At 39.2% G+C, this 16,393-nt stretch overlaps 1 protein-coding gene across 2 annotated transcripts in view; it reads right to left on the reverse strand.

Moving 5' to 3' along the window:
• Positions 1-2,378: 2,378 nt before the first annotated feature.
• The window catches only part of PTPN2 (protein tyrosine phosphatase non-receptor type 2), a 29,514-nt gene continuing 15,499 nt past the window's right edge, over positions 2,379-16,393 (reverse strand). Inside the window, exons 6-10 of one of the 2 annotated variants that reach the window (XM_050306877.1) lie at positions 13,608-13,817; positions 12,056-12,214; positions 8,936-9,126; positions 7,283-7,384; positions 2,379-2,746 (exon numbers count right to left, since the gene is read on the reverse strand). In XM_050306877.1, the coding sequence (XP_050162834.1) occupies positions 2,725-2,746; positions 7,283-7,384; positions 8,936-9,126; positions 12,056-12,214; positions 13,608-13,817 (684 nt within the window). In that variant the 3' untranslated portion in view covers positions 2,379-2,724. Of the gene's footprint in view, positions 2,747-3,425; positions 7,385-8,935; positions 9,127-12,055; positions 12,215-13,607; positions 13,818-16,393 lie in introns of those variants that run through there. The other variant, XM_050306869.1, reaches the window with a different exon arrangement.

Genomic DNA, 16,393 nt, shown 5'->3' on the forward strand with positions numbered 1-16,393 from the left:
ATATTGCTAAGGGCTAAAGGATTGCTTGTAGCCTTTAAAAAGTGACTATGGGGTGTACATAGAGCAGAGGGGCAGATTAAGTCTGGAGGGACTGAAGGACCAGACAGAAGCAATGAAGGGGGTGTTGTTTGCTTCACAGTATTTTCCCTAAGTGAGCCATAGACGTTCAGTACCTCCTCAAGAAGCACAGCCGAGGGAAACCTCGAGGAGGAGGGAAAAGGAGAGCACTCGGTACTAGGAATATTCTCTAAAATTAGAGAAAAATCCCTGTGGAAAAGGCAATGGACAGTTCCATGTTTATGAGACAGGCGGCCACCAGATGCCGCTGCAGGACGGACAGCGGCTGCCCTTGGCCGGCCAGAGCCCCTCCTGCCTCCAGAGCCCCGGAGAGGCGAGCCCACTCTGCACACACCAAAGCCTGCCTGCAGAACAAGGCCGCGGCTTTGTGCTGCTGTTAAGAGGATTACCAAAAATAAAGACACCTCTGCAACACTGCTCTTGAACATGGAGAAGAAACTGGCAGCCAGTAAATCACAGCTTTTTCATTCGGAAAAAAAAATGCCATCCACAAGTCTGATTCTTCTAACCCCATTTCTTTAAAGGCTGCAATTAGATGCTCACTTGTCCCTTTTCTCCAAAGGCAGCCTTTCCCCTTCCTTCACCTGTTTAAATACATTGTCCCAACAGTGGTCAAGAATTGTGGCTTGTGTAGAAATAACTAAACAAATGCACGAGGCAGAAGTTCCTGGGCCAGTAAGCCAAGACTTCTGTCACAAGGCAGCCCTCAATCAAACCTGACAAAGCCCTGGTGTTTAGGAACTGTTATATCTTGATGCCCTTTGCCCATTCATCAAGTTGGCCTGACATCAAATTTAATCCAGCAGCTCAGTAGCTGAAAACCATTTGAAAACTGAGGGCAAATCAGCATTTTGATTAGCATCATTCAGCCCTCTCTGCCCCACAAGATAAACTAGCCGCATTATGTGATAGGTCTGATAGCAGCAGGTAAAATAACGAAGCACGTGTGTGTTTCCAGTAGTCATGCACTCCTCCAAGAGGGGTAAAATAATGAAAACCTAAACCACAGCCCAAGGTAAAAGGCACAAACAGCTGCAAGCCTTATCCAGAGACGTTCCAAGTGATATAAACGGGCTCTGTTCCTGTATTAAACAATAACAGGGTTTATTGCAGTGGTTTTGGCAGAGTTTCATCGCTTGTTATAAGCACTCCTGGTCTCACAGCTGCACCAACTTGAAAATGAAAGCTGAATCAAGTCACAATGTTTTCTCCTCCAGCACAGGCTCAGGAACAATGCTAAACACCTAAAGAAACAAAAATATTTGGACAAGCCAGAATCTGGCAATTCAGGCTACTTGAGGATGGTGTCAAGCCTGTCTTTAGCTCAAGTAATTTCATTGAGTACTCCCCTGATTCAGCTTTCCTTCAAGTTAAACACAATGCTTTCATGCTTGGGTCTCAAAACCAAGTTCTGCTATGATTTCAGGGTGCTGCTTGTTTTAGCAAAACTTGCTTTACTTGGCCTAGATTTCCCCCTCTTTCACAATTTACTTTCAGTAACTGTATGATTTGTACAAAAACCTGTTACAAAAATACGCAAAGTGCAAATCACATATAAAACCCCACCACATGCCAGTTTAGACAGTCATAGTAGATGTATAGGTTTTTTGTGAGTTAAGGTTTATCTGGAACTGTCAGAGAACATCAACATGTGCAAAACTGAGATCAGCTCTGTTACAGAAGGCACAGGGCTGGAAACTCTGCTGACCCTGTTGGAAGAACTCCTTTAAGCAGCACTCCAGTTTTACCCCTTTCCAATCCATCCTGACTTCGTCAGGGAGAACGCTGACAGAAGGTGGGATACGTGAAGGAAAATACTGTACATACAACACATGGCAATGGCACAATCCAAAACCCGTTTAATTACAGACACCGTTGACTTGGTGTGCTTTGCACCTGGCCCTGAGCTCCTGTTACACAGGACCGTGGGTCGTGAGAGGTCAGATTTCACATCTGTCTTCCCTTTAAAGCATCACCAACGAAACACTTGCCCTTCACAAAGTCACTCTGAACATTTTGTGCATATTTTATAGCAAACATAAGAAGGGTTACCAAACCAACTGGTCAGGTTAATAAAATAATAATCTTAGTGGTGTATTACAAAAGAAATGTGCAAGAGTTGCTCCTAAATCAAACTACAATACTTAGCATTAATGGAAATATTTTTAAGCACTTTCTAATAATTTTGCCATTTTCCAGTTAAGACAGGTATCAGGAAACCTTAGAGCAAAAACGCTTCTTTTTGCACACAACAGGCTCTTAACAGTTTCTCCCTAACATAACGTGCACACAACAGCATATTGTCAATTTAAAAAAATATTTAATGCTGCCAAAAAGTATAAAAATACAATAAGAATGGCAGTACAAAACAAAATATTTCCTAATTTATTTCTTTTACATCTTTCTACATTAATACAGGCATTATAAAAAAACAACAAGACGGCAAATTATTTCGTTTTGCAAAGTAGCACACGCTGCTGGTGGTCTTCATCCCCTCGGTGCAGTTTACGCTGTAAACAGATAACTGAGGTCTTCTTGGTACTTAACAGACCTCACTTTTTGTTCCCGAAGAGGGGGCTCATGTCTCGCTTTGCATGTCAATAATTTGCAGTTTATAGCTGCAGAATATTCACAAGTCTCGAAGGCTTAGGTGTCAGTCAGTCTCGGCCTGCGACATACAACCAAAAGAAAGTCACCGATTCAGTACAGAGTACGGGGGAAAAAACAATAGCAACAAAAAAAAGAACTAAGAACCAGCAGCAGGTTTGCAGCCCACTGTCAATACCAAACAGCTTCTCACGCATTCCCTGGAGCAACTACTGCCTCAGAGCAAGTACTCTTGGAAAGCCGTTGCTTTTCCAGAAGGTATTTCCATGTGACAGTATACGGCACATCCTTGCTGAAGATTTTCAAGTACAGGTCTCAGTCCAGCAAACTCCTTCCTGACACATTTAACCCCAAGCACTGCAGAAGTCTCCTTGGGCCTCAGTGGGATTATGGCAGGCTGCATCTCAAAACACACCACCTCTCACGGCTTTGTAGGCCAGCCCTGGCACAGCAGCACGGAAAGAACTGTTTACAGGCAAAGGTTTCCTGCAGAGAGGAAGACATCCCAGCACTGGACACTCCGCTCTTAGGCAAGGTAAGTGTCTACTCTGAGGAACACAGAAAGACACCTTGGTGTTCCACAGCACTACACCCCCAAGCTACTACAAGTAAAACAGGTCTGAGTTCTGTGAGCGCTACACTGACTTGTAAAGCGTCTTTCCTCGATCAGCTATGACACACTGAAAAAGGGCTTCCAAGTACTTGTCCTTCCAATTTAAATAAAGACTCAGACAGAGATGCAATTTTGAACACATTTATTTTTCGTACATAAAAATGAAAGACTGACTTAAAACTTCAGGGGCAAACAAAAAAAGCCCAGGAAGACTACTGTGTGTTATGTCAACTTTGCAAATACTGTCCTCTGGCTTAAGCCACTCGGCCAATGCAGAAGACTTCCTCTTTTGCCACCGTTAATATACTTTCTCGTGCAGTCCTCAAGTGTCTCAGGTTTTACTATAATGCCAAACAGCAAACTAAATAATTTGGTTTACATTCATTAAACATAAAGCTAGCCAGGCTTTTTAATTGCCTGCATGATCCAGTCACACATACATGCATACACATTTATGCCTCTTCCCTTTTCAGAGGGATATAAACTGATGTCAGTAAACCATTTTACTCGAGGTTTAACAGAATAAGCTAAGTTTCACTTGCAACATCTCACTTCCATAAAATAAATCCATAGTTTTTTTTAAATTGCTATTTCACACTGAATTAAATTATTTTACTTAATACATTTCAAGGAAAATACAGATGTACCGTCACTCTAAGTGGACTGTCCCTGCACCAAGAACATAAACAGGAAACCTAAAGAACTAATTCCAACTTTGCAAACTCCTTGCAATGGAGATCCAGATGTTTGCTAGGTATTTTTTCATGAAGATGTGCATAATTTGTACATGAGTGTTCATCTGAGAGTCAAACTGTTTTATCAAATTCAGAGATGCCCACTATGCATCAAATATTTTGACTGATGCATTTCCAGAATACAGGGGAAAACCAAACACAGTAACCCTTCAAACCAAGCCCAACAATGTTTTAGAAGTAGCACAGGACCAGCCAGCAGCTTGCCAGAAACCAGGGTGGAGGGAGGTAGGAGAGGGGTCAGAAGGCACGTCCTTTAATTTCACCCTTTAATCATTTCCTATTACAGGGGTGCCTGGGATCAACAGTTCTTCATTTTGGCCCATAGTTGTTCCTATTTAACATCCAAGTTGTGCAAAACTGCTGCAAATTTAAATCCCACAGAATAACAAAGTATCACAAGAGCTTAGTGTCCAGCAAGAACAAGTGTCTTCCAGATTTTGGATTTTAAGGATTAGTGCTGGACCAGGAGGAAGACTTTTATCCAAATTATTTCCTGGAATGTACTAAGAGACCTGTTGTTTGCTTGTCCTTCCTATTTTCACACTGCCATGAACAATTCACTGTTCAAAATAGTTTTATCCAAGACTTTTATCAGTTCATCCTCCTTAAACTATTAACAGTTAAAACTCCCAAGGTACTTGCAACCACAGAACCCAACTAAACTTTTACAGAACAACTGCTGAATGTGCAAGTCCTGCTTTATTGCATCAAGAAGGTAAGAGAATGAGGAGATGCAAGATGGCCACCTCCTGCCCTGTTCCACCCTGAAATGAGGAATGCTTGCTGAGGATCAACAAAACTGAAAAGCCAGAACTTGGAAGATGGAATCGGGAAACAACTCTAATGACAACTTGACAAGTTGCAGTCAGAGCTCAGTGCCTGTAGAATACTGGTGGCCTAGGAAATCCTTCTCATGCCAAGAGAAGGGAAATCAGTGACAGCGTGGTATCAGTGAAGGTTTCGCCTGCACTTTTTCCTTAGCTGCTTTTAAGTATTTAGAATAAAATTTGGAATATTTCTGTTACAAAAGCATTTAATTACATTCCATGTATTTTTCCATAACCAAAATATCTTTATAAGGCACGTACATTTACACCTACTAACAGTTACAGCTGATACTGAAAAACCTGTCTTCTCAATTTAAAGAAAAAAAAAAATCTTCTGACAGTCTTGTTGGCTAAAAGTTATAAAAACGGTGAGACATCTTGAAATATGTGAGCTGCCTGCCTACACTGTGTCAAAGCAGTCAGCGAGTCATTTTGCTGTTAGGGCTGCACGTTTGGTCAGCAATGCCACAGAACAAACTGTCTTGTTCTACTGACGCACAATTTCCCGAATTGAGAACTGCATGAAACTGCACTTGTTTTCCTGATCTGGACCCTTTAGCATTTGTTTACTATATAAACAGTGTGGTCCAAAACAGTATTAGCTATTGCGAAATGAGAATTTCAAAGAGTAAACTGTACTTAGCTTTGTGTAGTAAATGTCAAAGTAACTGGGCCCTGTGCCTCCTACGTTACTACAAAGCTTGAATGTTCTGGAAAACTTTCAAGTTAATTCCTTTGAATAAGGAACAAAGTAACCATCCAGCTCTTTTGGTATTTTTCAGCAATAAATCCAGGAAGCACTTAACAAAATGGGAGGGGGGGGAAAGAAAACTCCCAAAACCTCACACCCAACAGAAAGCAACCAAGCTTAGAAAACAGAAGGAGAAAACATGACTTCTCTGAAGTCACCCAACAAGGCAATGCTTGAATAAATAAAATCCATATTTCAAAGTACAATCCAATCCTACGAATTATTAGGTCTCAACTGGAACAAAAAGCTACATACAGCCACATACCATCTGTACTGGAAGATAATTTAAAGGGCAGAAAGCGATTTGTGTTGAATTAGTATTTAGAAAGTGTTATCGCCCAAGGAACAGAAAGGGAGTGCTCGATAATTCTAAAGGGGCTGTAGCACATGTATTCCCAAAATATTAGTCATTAAGTGTTTTACCATCACGTCTCTAATACAGTGCTGGAGAAACTGAAAAGCAGTTCTAGATTTTGTGAAGCCACCAAAGTGGCTTGTACAGGCAAACAAACTGGGTATGGCAGAACACTACCAACATTTCTTTCCTATTAAAGCCACCCTTGCAAGTCCAACTAGAGTTTCCTTTGATGTGCTTTTTACACCTATCACTGATGAACGAATTTTATTCTTTCTAGCAATTAAAATCTATAGACACACGAAACATTATGTCTCACATTTAATGGAATGTCAGAACTTGAAATGTTGGCCTTCAAACAGTAGCTGAAGTCTGAATACATTAATCTACTAAGGGGACTAAGTTGTCAAAAGTCTTAAAAAAAAAAAAAAAGGATTTCTATGCCTTACTTAAATAATGAAAACTACAAAAAAATAAATAAGGAATGCAAATTAACAGAGTAGAAATTGGCAAGTGCTTCATCAGACCCCTAGCTGCTCATTTCAAACTGAAGAGACAAAATATGGGGAATGGTTGCACTGTTCTTTTCATGCACAAATTATAATTACATTTAGTTTCAAAATGAAATTCTTTTGGTCAGAAATTTGTACAAACTGAGCTTTTAAAAGTACAGTGAACTACAAAAAGATTAAATATGCAATTATAAAATATATTTATCCTAGGTCATAAGAATATAAAATGTTTAAGTTCATGTCACTAGTACATTACACATATTTAAGGATAACTTCTTTGCATTAATAATGTAAATGATACAACATTGTTTATTGCTTATGTCAGGCATGTAAATTTAAATCCAGACAGCCTTCAGTAGCTAAACCTCCATGGTTCAGCTTTGTTTAAGATCTGGTAGGACACCATTTTAAAAAGTGTATAAACAGTTGCAGCAAGTTTGTACCTGCTCATATAAACAAAAACCATCAGCTCTGTTGGGGGGCAGCGGTTCATTTTTGTCAGTACCTGCAGTGGAAAGTCCTGAGATGTCAACATGGGATCAAGTTTACACCACTTCTCTATTGTATGTAACAGTCTGTACCCATTCCAGGAGTAAGGAATTTACTGCTTAAAGTCACACCCCTAGTCATTAACTTGCAGCAAAATTAGCTGTTGGAGCAGTCACGCTTACTGTTTACTTACAAGGAATGTTCTTGAAAATACATTTTCCAGAAAGAATAAGCACCAACTAAAATCAGTGTACCAAACCCAATCTTAGTGAGAATAGGTTTCCAATATAACCACCTTTTTCTTTTTCTTTCAGTCTCATTTAGCTTCTGCTTCATCTGCTGCAGCTTCTGTGCTGTGTTTGCTTTTCTATCCTCCCGCAGTCGTTTTCGGACAGAACTGGAAGAGAAAAAAAAAAGTAAATCTTACACTGTAGAACAGGAAAAAAGGCTATTACAAGATTAAAGCAAATCTCTTTCCAACACGCTTCCTATAGTTAACCATTACCCTAAATTAGCAAGTATGTATAATTCAAACCAAGTAATCTTTTATTATGTTTTAACCACCTTGATGTGGAGAGTTTCAGATCAGTGAAGCCCCATGAAGTAAATAAATGACAGATATAAAGATGTACATAGCACCTGACCTACGTTGTTCAACAAAGAACAGATGGAGTCAGCTAAATTATCTGAGCTTAGTCTTTCAGCCCTCTCTGTGCCCCATTTGGTGGCAGAGATGTTTTAATGGAGGCTGGTTTTGTATGCAATGTCCCATACTATGTGCAAACATTCATAGTATGTACGTGGGTCCCTCCACTGCAGAGTTCACACCAGCCTCAATGATACACTGATCCAAACCTACTCACACCTGCATGCAGGTTTAATAATAACTCAGGCTGTGAACTAGATCTTGATAAAGGACACAGGCTGAAAACCCAGTTCTGTGTGTTGTTACACTGTCAGGGCCACTTTCTAAGTTTTGTCTCCAAAAGTACTCTCACAATCTGTAAGACATCCATGACTACGACACAAAAACCCACTCTGATGGTCCAAGTCCTAGGGCACAACCACCACACTCACACCCCACCTGTGAGAGGTTCCTTCAAATATCCACAGAATTGCTGTCATTCTCTCTCAGAAACACTCATGAAGACATGGACAGACAAACCCACCAGGGCATTTAGTGAGCCAGAAGCTATTTCAGAATTCCAGCCTATCCACACTGAACTGCTGTGTTTTGTCTCAGGCTGCAGCCCTTTGGGACAGACACTGCCTCCTCCCGTGCCCCACCTGGCTCAGCTCAGCACAACCCTGACTGGTTTCTGGATCTCTGGTTTAGGATCAACATTTGGTGACCCCCATGTGGGCAGGCCCCAGTGACACAGTGCCTCCCAGCTGAGGTATTAGTGGCTGCGAGGCAGAGACACTTGAAGGATAAAGACAAATTCACCTGACACAGCTAAACCACAGAAAACCACTCACAGTGGTAGATTTAACATGACCAGAGGGTAACCTATGGCTCCAACGATACAATTTCAACCACTATACAGGAAGTGGTAGGTGATAAAGAGTTGTGTTTCTGAGGTACTATGGATTTTGTATTACAGAAGTTAGCAGTGTATTTAAAAATCAGTATCAAATTATTTTTGGCAATTTTAGGACCTAATTCACACTACACAATGGAGTTCACTGACAGTCTGCAGGAAAATGCTTTCAAGCATGAGGTTTAGCTGCTTCAATCAGAGACATTTTCTTCTCTTGACCTTTCAACAGTAAAACTCTATCACAAGGAATAATTGAGGTTGCATTTTAAAAATAATTAAATAAGACAGTCAAATACCACCTCTCCTTCCTCTCTTCTGAAGAAAGATCTTGAAGTTTTCTTATAATAAGAAATAGGCCTTTTGAGAGAGTGTATCTGCCTTCTAAACGTTTTCTTCATCTTGCCTACCTTTCAATGTTCCCATCTGTGATATCTTGAACTTTAGTGGACAGGTCAGTGTTTACTTTCTCCATCTGATCTTTGTTCTCCAGGCCTATGCTGTTCCCATTGTACTTCTCTGTGGTTATTTTAGTTGGGTGCGGAGGAGACTGATCGGAATGTGGCGCTTGGTCCTCCTTAGAGAGCTCCTTCCACCGTTTCTGCAAACAAGGAGAACACATTTCAAACATTCCCCTAACACTAAAGACCCCCTTGCTCAAGATGTCTTCAAAAAGAACAGTCACAAAAGTAGATTAAAAGGAACTACCAGATCAAGAAAAAAAAATTGGTAGATGAAGAAATAACGTTAGGGGAAGATGCAACTTCTCCAACAATGATCAATGATTCTTTTTTCTCTTTCTCCAAGATGATGCTACTAAGGTGGCATGAGGCCACTAACTTTAGGGTTTGCATTGTCCACAGTAGCTCCACAATTAGGAAGCAACCTGTCTTGTATCATCTGGCACTGTCCAGCACTTTCCATCTCCCTCTACTCACTACAGGCCTACACTGTGCAACACCTTTCATGGCTTCAAAATACAATAGGACCTTGTATGCAAGAACTGCCTAAAAAGAGAGAACTTGGAAAATTTCACTAGATTTATTTATGCCAGTTGCAGACTATTTCACCTAGTGGCCCACTAGCCCAGGGATCTACTGCATCATAAAACAGTTATTCACCTTGTTCTGAGAAGTAATTTAAAACAAGATGGAAAAAAAAAAAATTGGAAGTAAACCTGGTTTGCTAGATATCTGCCCTAATGGGTAACTGTCCTAATGATGAATAGTCTGAAGGACTTGATGCAATAAAGCTTCATGCAGAAAAAAACTTTAGAAAGTTCACAGGAAGGAAAAGAATTGTCCCTAAAAATCCATAATTTCTTTTCTCACACAAATCATTCAGTGCCTATAAAGACATAGAATACCTTGTAGAAAAAAAAATCAGTTTTAAAAGTCTATGATAGGGAGGATGAACTGAAAATTGACTCTTGTCAAATCTAAGTGATAGATTTCTGTCTGCAGCATGAATTCAACACTGATGGTCCAAACTAAATATCAAACTCCAAACTAAATATCAAACTCAGACAGTGATATAGAAAAGCCAGCCACTTATAAACAGACTGCTGGCAGAATGAGTTTTAACAATGAACTGACTCCTCCATTGCAAAGAAGCTTCCAGTATAGATCTGAAATTCACAGAGGGACTAGTCTTGACCCAAAAAATTCTTCATTCTCAGAGGTTTTCTTTGTTTTGTCTCAAAAAAACTTACAAATAAAAACGAAGCAGCCACTGACAACCGGAAATCCACTTAGCAGCTCCCCCTTACTGTCACAGAAAAAGGCCTTTTGGAAGATGTTTGTGTCCACAACAGACTTGGTGGCTAAGACAAATACTGATTACACCTGGAGTGATAAAGCCACACAGGAAGAACTGAAATCAGAGACAACTTCACTGCTCTTGTCATACAAAAAGAAATTTCTCATCAAGAATTTTATCCTAAACATGTAATAACAATTGCTGAAATGGCTGGTAATTCCAAGTTTAAACATGTATGACAAGACTGCATGAATGGCAGGACTAATTAAATAATGCACAACCTTCAGCGGAGAGACTGCATGCATGTTGCAGTTGCAGCCACTAGCTGGCAGCAAGTTAAGGTTGTGTTTGCATACTGACTTCCAAAACCCATGGCTGTGTCAGAGATGATCATATGGCTGATGTTATAATAGACAGGCGGTCGATAACTTCATGCCCTCCCCATCATTAGCAGAGAGAAGTGAATACCTCTCACGCTCTGGAGAGTACAACTGTTCCATTCAGGGGCAAAAAAACAGCCTATCTGACCTTGAAAGGAGAAACACTCCTTTTAAATACTGCCAATTGATTTTCTGCACATGACCCTGAGGCCCAAAGAGAAAAACACCAGGACAAATGCCTGCAATGCAGGAAACACTGGTTTAAGAAAGATCATCTGAACAATCATAACAAGAAAAAGAGAACAAACGAGAAGTGTGCCTTCATAGGCATTCTCTTACTATGAAGAAATAACACACCTGAACCTGACTGTTCCCTTGTATCCAGAAATGAGAAATCCTGTGATCTGGACAGATAAGTAGGGGAACCCAAGTTGCTCACAGTGTGAAGCATGGCTTTGTAACAAACAAAGCAGAAGAATACTACTGGACACAATACCTCATACCATCAGAAACAGCTTCCAGAAAATAAAGGGACTAAACTGCTGTTAGTATTAGGATGAATCACGAAGTCTTCTGGGCATATGGCACAGGTGTCAAGACCAGCAGCGCACTGTCCTGGGTGTTGATTATCAGTTGTGCAAAATTATTTCTTGCAAGTCAAGGAACATTTGTTAAAGAGAAGAATCAGAATACTACCAGAACCACAGAGGAGAGAAAACGTGTTTTAGCTGCTCTGTTCGTGATTTTAAGAAATCAGCAAAATAAGAAAGCCCTAGCATAAGAAAGCAGAACTAAGTCAGCTTTGAAGCCTCTCCTCCCAGTCTTCCCTCACACCCGGCCCCAGCCACTTAACACAGCTGTAGCTACTGTTATGCCTGCAAGCCACTCTGATGAAACAGTAAGATTGGTAATCTTTTTGCCCCAAAACTCATTATATTTGGCTAGATTCTACTAAATGTAACACAGACTTTGAGGGACATGAGAAAACACACTGTCAGTAATAAACGTTATCTGTGGCATCAGGAAACTTTTCTGTTGAGAAAATACATAGCAAAGATCAAGAAATTCTAAAAAGGACCCATGTTATCTTCAAAGTAGTACTGGTTAGTGCTTTTGCTTTTTAGTATTGAAGATACAGACTGAATCTTCTTTTTCTAAACATTTATACGGACAAATTATTTTTATATTTTATCGAAAAGGGGACACATACATAGGATTAGAAGTTTAGTTCATAGAAGGCACTGAACAGATACCCTCTGATACCTCCTAGGCATCTACTGAAAAAGGCTAATTATTTAAATTCCACAAAGTTACATGTTGTAAAATAATTTGGAGCTCATTTTTTACTACTGTTGCAGTCTGCTGTTTCAATACATAGAGCTAAACGTTTACCTGTATAGTTGAATCCCCCATTATAAATTTTGCTCCTTCTATTACAGCCATATATGAAAATCTTAGTTGATCAGGAGTCTGAATAAGTCCCATTCGGTATTTTCTCATATCCAATAATACCTTCTTAATATCTACAGAATATGGGTCCTTTTTTTCCATCTGTAAAGAAAGTTACATTGAAAGTATCAATGGTATATAAAAAATAATTACAACTAAAAGTCATAAAATTCAATTTAAAAATTAATTTCTTCATATTATGCTTATATTGGCTATATAGAAAATTAACCACTCAAATGATTTCTAATTTGTTTTTACAGAAAAATGCAAACCATCTAATGAAAACTTACTCTGAACAAATCAATGATCTTGTATAAAACAAATAAATTAGTACCCTAATACCAAGTTTTAAAATTAAGACATTTAGGCATGTTTGGTTTTATTCAGGCGTGTAACGGAACTTTGACATAAGACTATAAGAATCAGAACCGTAAAACAGTATTTCCTGCTGCTCCTGAATGGAACAGCAATTCAGACTGACTGAATGTGGCAGAAGTTTCCTTATTCAAAGCAGAATCCCTAATCCAAACAATGCACACACTTCTCCCTACATTACATTCATAGGGTGTTTTTAAACATATATCTGCACTTCTTTCAATTTTCACTTTAAATCATCTAATATTAAAGTATATTTGCATCAAAATATACCCATTTTTCAAAATGCATAAAAAACCTGAATGAAAAAACCCAAAAAAATAAGTTGAGAGGATCTAACCAAACCAGAAGACAAGTCTTCTGTAATTTAGATGAAATCCTATTTCACCTAACTAACCCTGTGCTGTCCTTTTCACTATTACCAAGCACAGACAAATAAAAAGTCTGTGCCTGGACTTCAAAATCCAACAAAATTCTAAAGCAATTTTAAATATTATTTAACATTTAAAGTTCACCCATGTCATGAGCAATTCTGATGATGCAGCTCACTGAACAAACAAAACCTATCCATCCATGTGACACTGCAGTTGGCTACCAAGCCCCATCCCCCAGAGGGCTGCACAGCAAGGGAAGTCCCACACCACCCTTCACTACACACTGCAGGAGATCCAGGGACATGCCCAAATTCTCATGATAGTTCCAATAACAATTCTCTACACTCTTAAGGAAAGGGGCCTGTGAGACTTATAGATTCAATTATCTCAATATATATTCACAAGCTTAACTTAAAACTTATATTAAAATAACCAACCAATCCTCAACCTTTTCTAAGCACATCTTACATAGAAGGAAAAGAATGCTTACTATTTACTTTCCAAGAAGCTTTGAAAATATGTAATGTACTTGAAGACGGATTTATAAATGCATTACAAGAGCTGCATTTTTAAATCATCAATATATGTGAAGAAAAAGAAAGCACGACATCTTAATTACAGTTTCCACTGGCATGTCATTAACTTCAACGCTTTTAAAGCCTTCTGACCAAAAAGCCCACGCTGGGAAGGGAGGCAGGGTGTCAGGAGAAGGGAAGAGGTGACAGAGCAAATAAGCAAACACTTACCAGAACCAGACAAGTGTCTACTAAGGAAAACGTGCCGGAACGTCCTATCCCTGCACTGCAGTGCACTACTGCAGGCCCGTGTTCGGGACTCAGTGAACCAGACTCTCTCACTTTAAACAGGAAGTTCAGGAATGAAGCTGGAGATTCAGGAACTCCGAAGTCTGGCCATGTGGTATAATGAAAATGAGAGATCATCCTGGACTCACCACTCTAGAAGTGAAAACAAATAAAAAATACAACTAAGAAGTATTCCTCTTTTGTTCAGTTAGCACACATTTCCCTAATCTAAATCAGTAGCTATTTTCTATTTTAAAACTCCCATTTAGATAAACCACCCCTTCAAGTTGGATGACAACCAACAGTGCAAGCTGAAGCAGTTTTTCATCCGAGTTGGTAGTTTCCTCCTTCCCAATTATTACCATACGCAACTTTTTCTTCTTCTCAAAACTCCCCATATATTTGGGTTGCTTTACTACTTACTCCCAAATGTCCCTCCTTTTCTACCATTAGTGCAGTTTAAAGGCTGGCAGCAGTTACTAGACTGCTAGAATTAATACTACTGAAGAAAGGCCACATCAGCATTGTATACACTCTCCACTCTTGCTCAGAGCAAGTTTTAATGCCAAGAGGTATCACATCTCCTTTGTACTAACCACATTACTGACAGGAGCAGGAAGCGTTATGGAAAAGGCCTGTAAGAACCCACTCAGCAGGATGAGTAGCAAGACTTCTACAGGACTTTTTAAGTAAAAAAGGAGGATTCCAAAATCATAACAGTTCCTCTCCTAACACGAACAACTAACCGCAAGTATTGAAATGACAGCAAGAATATGTATATAAAATCTGGATTATATTTTTATGGACCTGCTGTTAAATGCTACTCCTTGCCATGGTGATTCTAAGACAAACTGATCACTGATTTTAGTTCAGGAATTTTCGAAATGTTATTTTTACCTTCTCTCCATTACATCAAATTTTCCACACGGACTCAAACCTACCTAAACCTTGACAGAGTTTGAACACAGGAAGATTTAAAATACAAATGTATTCCAGAAAAGTTATTTTTCCTTCTTCAGGAACAGTAAAATACAGCCATAAAATTAAAATAAACTCTACTGTTCTTCATCTGCTCAGTCCGTTTCAACTTCTTACCAGAGACAGCTTACGAAACTCCTTTGTGAAACTGAAATAATCCAGTTCGTGGTTACCACAGTAACAAAAATACTCTCCCATTTTGTCTTTTGCCTTCAATGCCTGATACTGCAAGACTGCCAATATTTTCACAGAAAACAGTGGATATTAACACAACTCCAGGCACTCTCAAATGCACAGTTACCTTCCAGAAATACTTTGTCTTTTGGCTAAGAGCTCAACAAAGACAACAGAGTGTGATCTATGATATTGGGAAAATGAGTTCCCGTTAAGATTTCATATGGAAAAAAGAGTACGAAGGCCTAAATTGTGTAAATACACTGGGACTTTTCTTTGTCTGAAGCGAAGCATTAAAACAAGAGTTTGCATTTTCAACTGAGATCTTCCAACTGCTCTTCTGTACGTAATTTTTTAAGTGGCGAGTTAACTCACAAATCAAAGGAAATGACCCCTTTGTTTAAAAAACATGGAGATAAATTTTCTATAAGAAATCTGGAAATAACACTCAAGCAATTTTCCTCTATTTCTAAGAAAAATAATTCATCACTTTAGAAACAAAATAAAGAAGAAAATTGGAGAGGTGAGCTAAATGCACTTACTAAGTAAAGCAAAGGTTAAAATTGTTCCTTGTGAATCTAGACATTCTGTACATGGCAACTGATACTCCATCCCCTTAAGACTGTTAGACAGCATTGCAGATTAAAGCCTCCCTTACACCTCAAGAAGGCAAAAATGCCTTTTTTTTTTGTCATTTGGTATGTGGGGTTTGTCCATGTGGGGGTGTTTTCCCCCCAGTCTCAACCTCTAACAAGCGCTAGCATCCTCTTCCAAAAAAAAAAACCAAAGGTACTGCTTCAAGCACATGGCCAAGCGCCACCCTGCTTATACACTAATCTGAAATAGGTATTTCTAAAAGAGAGATTAAACAGTGCTGTTGCACATGTCACTCAGCTCTTACCCACAGAATTACTTTTTTTTTTTTTTTCTTTCTTGCACGAAGGCTTTATCCATCCCATGATTTTCCATCCCTTCAGCTCCTTTTAAAAATACCTAGTCTCTTCATCTTCCTACAAGAGTCCCATTGCAGTGCACCGGAACCAGCTGGTCGTCTTTGAACTTGCAGTCTCTAACCCTACAGCCAAATCCCATTTGAATATTTCAAACCTCCCACATTTCTCACTTAAACAAGAATGGCTCTTTTAAGTGGTGCTTGGCAGTCAAGCTGTACAGCTGAAACATTGCCTTTGTGTGGGTATCTGTACCACCCTTTCTCGAAGAACTCCCAGTCACTGAGCCATGCACCATAGCTATCACTTACGTGAAGTGATGTGGGACTGTAACGAGAAGAGGTCTGGCTTGCTAAAGATTCACAACTGTTGACAGACAAAAATTCAAGTTTAAAGAACAGTTAACTTCAATTTGGAAGTGTTACCAGGAAATCAGCTACTCTTTTAAACTAAAAAAACCCTGGACTTCAAGATTCAGGCACTAATATAAAATTTTATATGTTATACACAAGGAACACATTTCTGCATGGTAACTGAAAACAAGCTTGTTTTATGGTAACCACAACACAATCTCCCAAGATTTATTCCCTAAGTCTAGCTACCAAAAAAAAAGCCAATAATTTTTAA

This window comes from Myiozetetes cayanensis, unplaced genomic scaffold (genome assembly GCF_022539395.1).
Source record: "Myiozetetes cayanensis isolate MyiCay16 unplaced genomic scaffold, myiCay2020 scf1, whole genome shotgun sequence".
Classification (NCBI taxonomy): domain Eukaryota; kingdom Metazoa; phylum Chordata; class Aves; order Passeriformes; family Tyrannidae; genus Myiozetetes; species Myiozetetes cayanensis.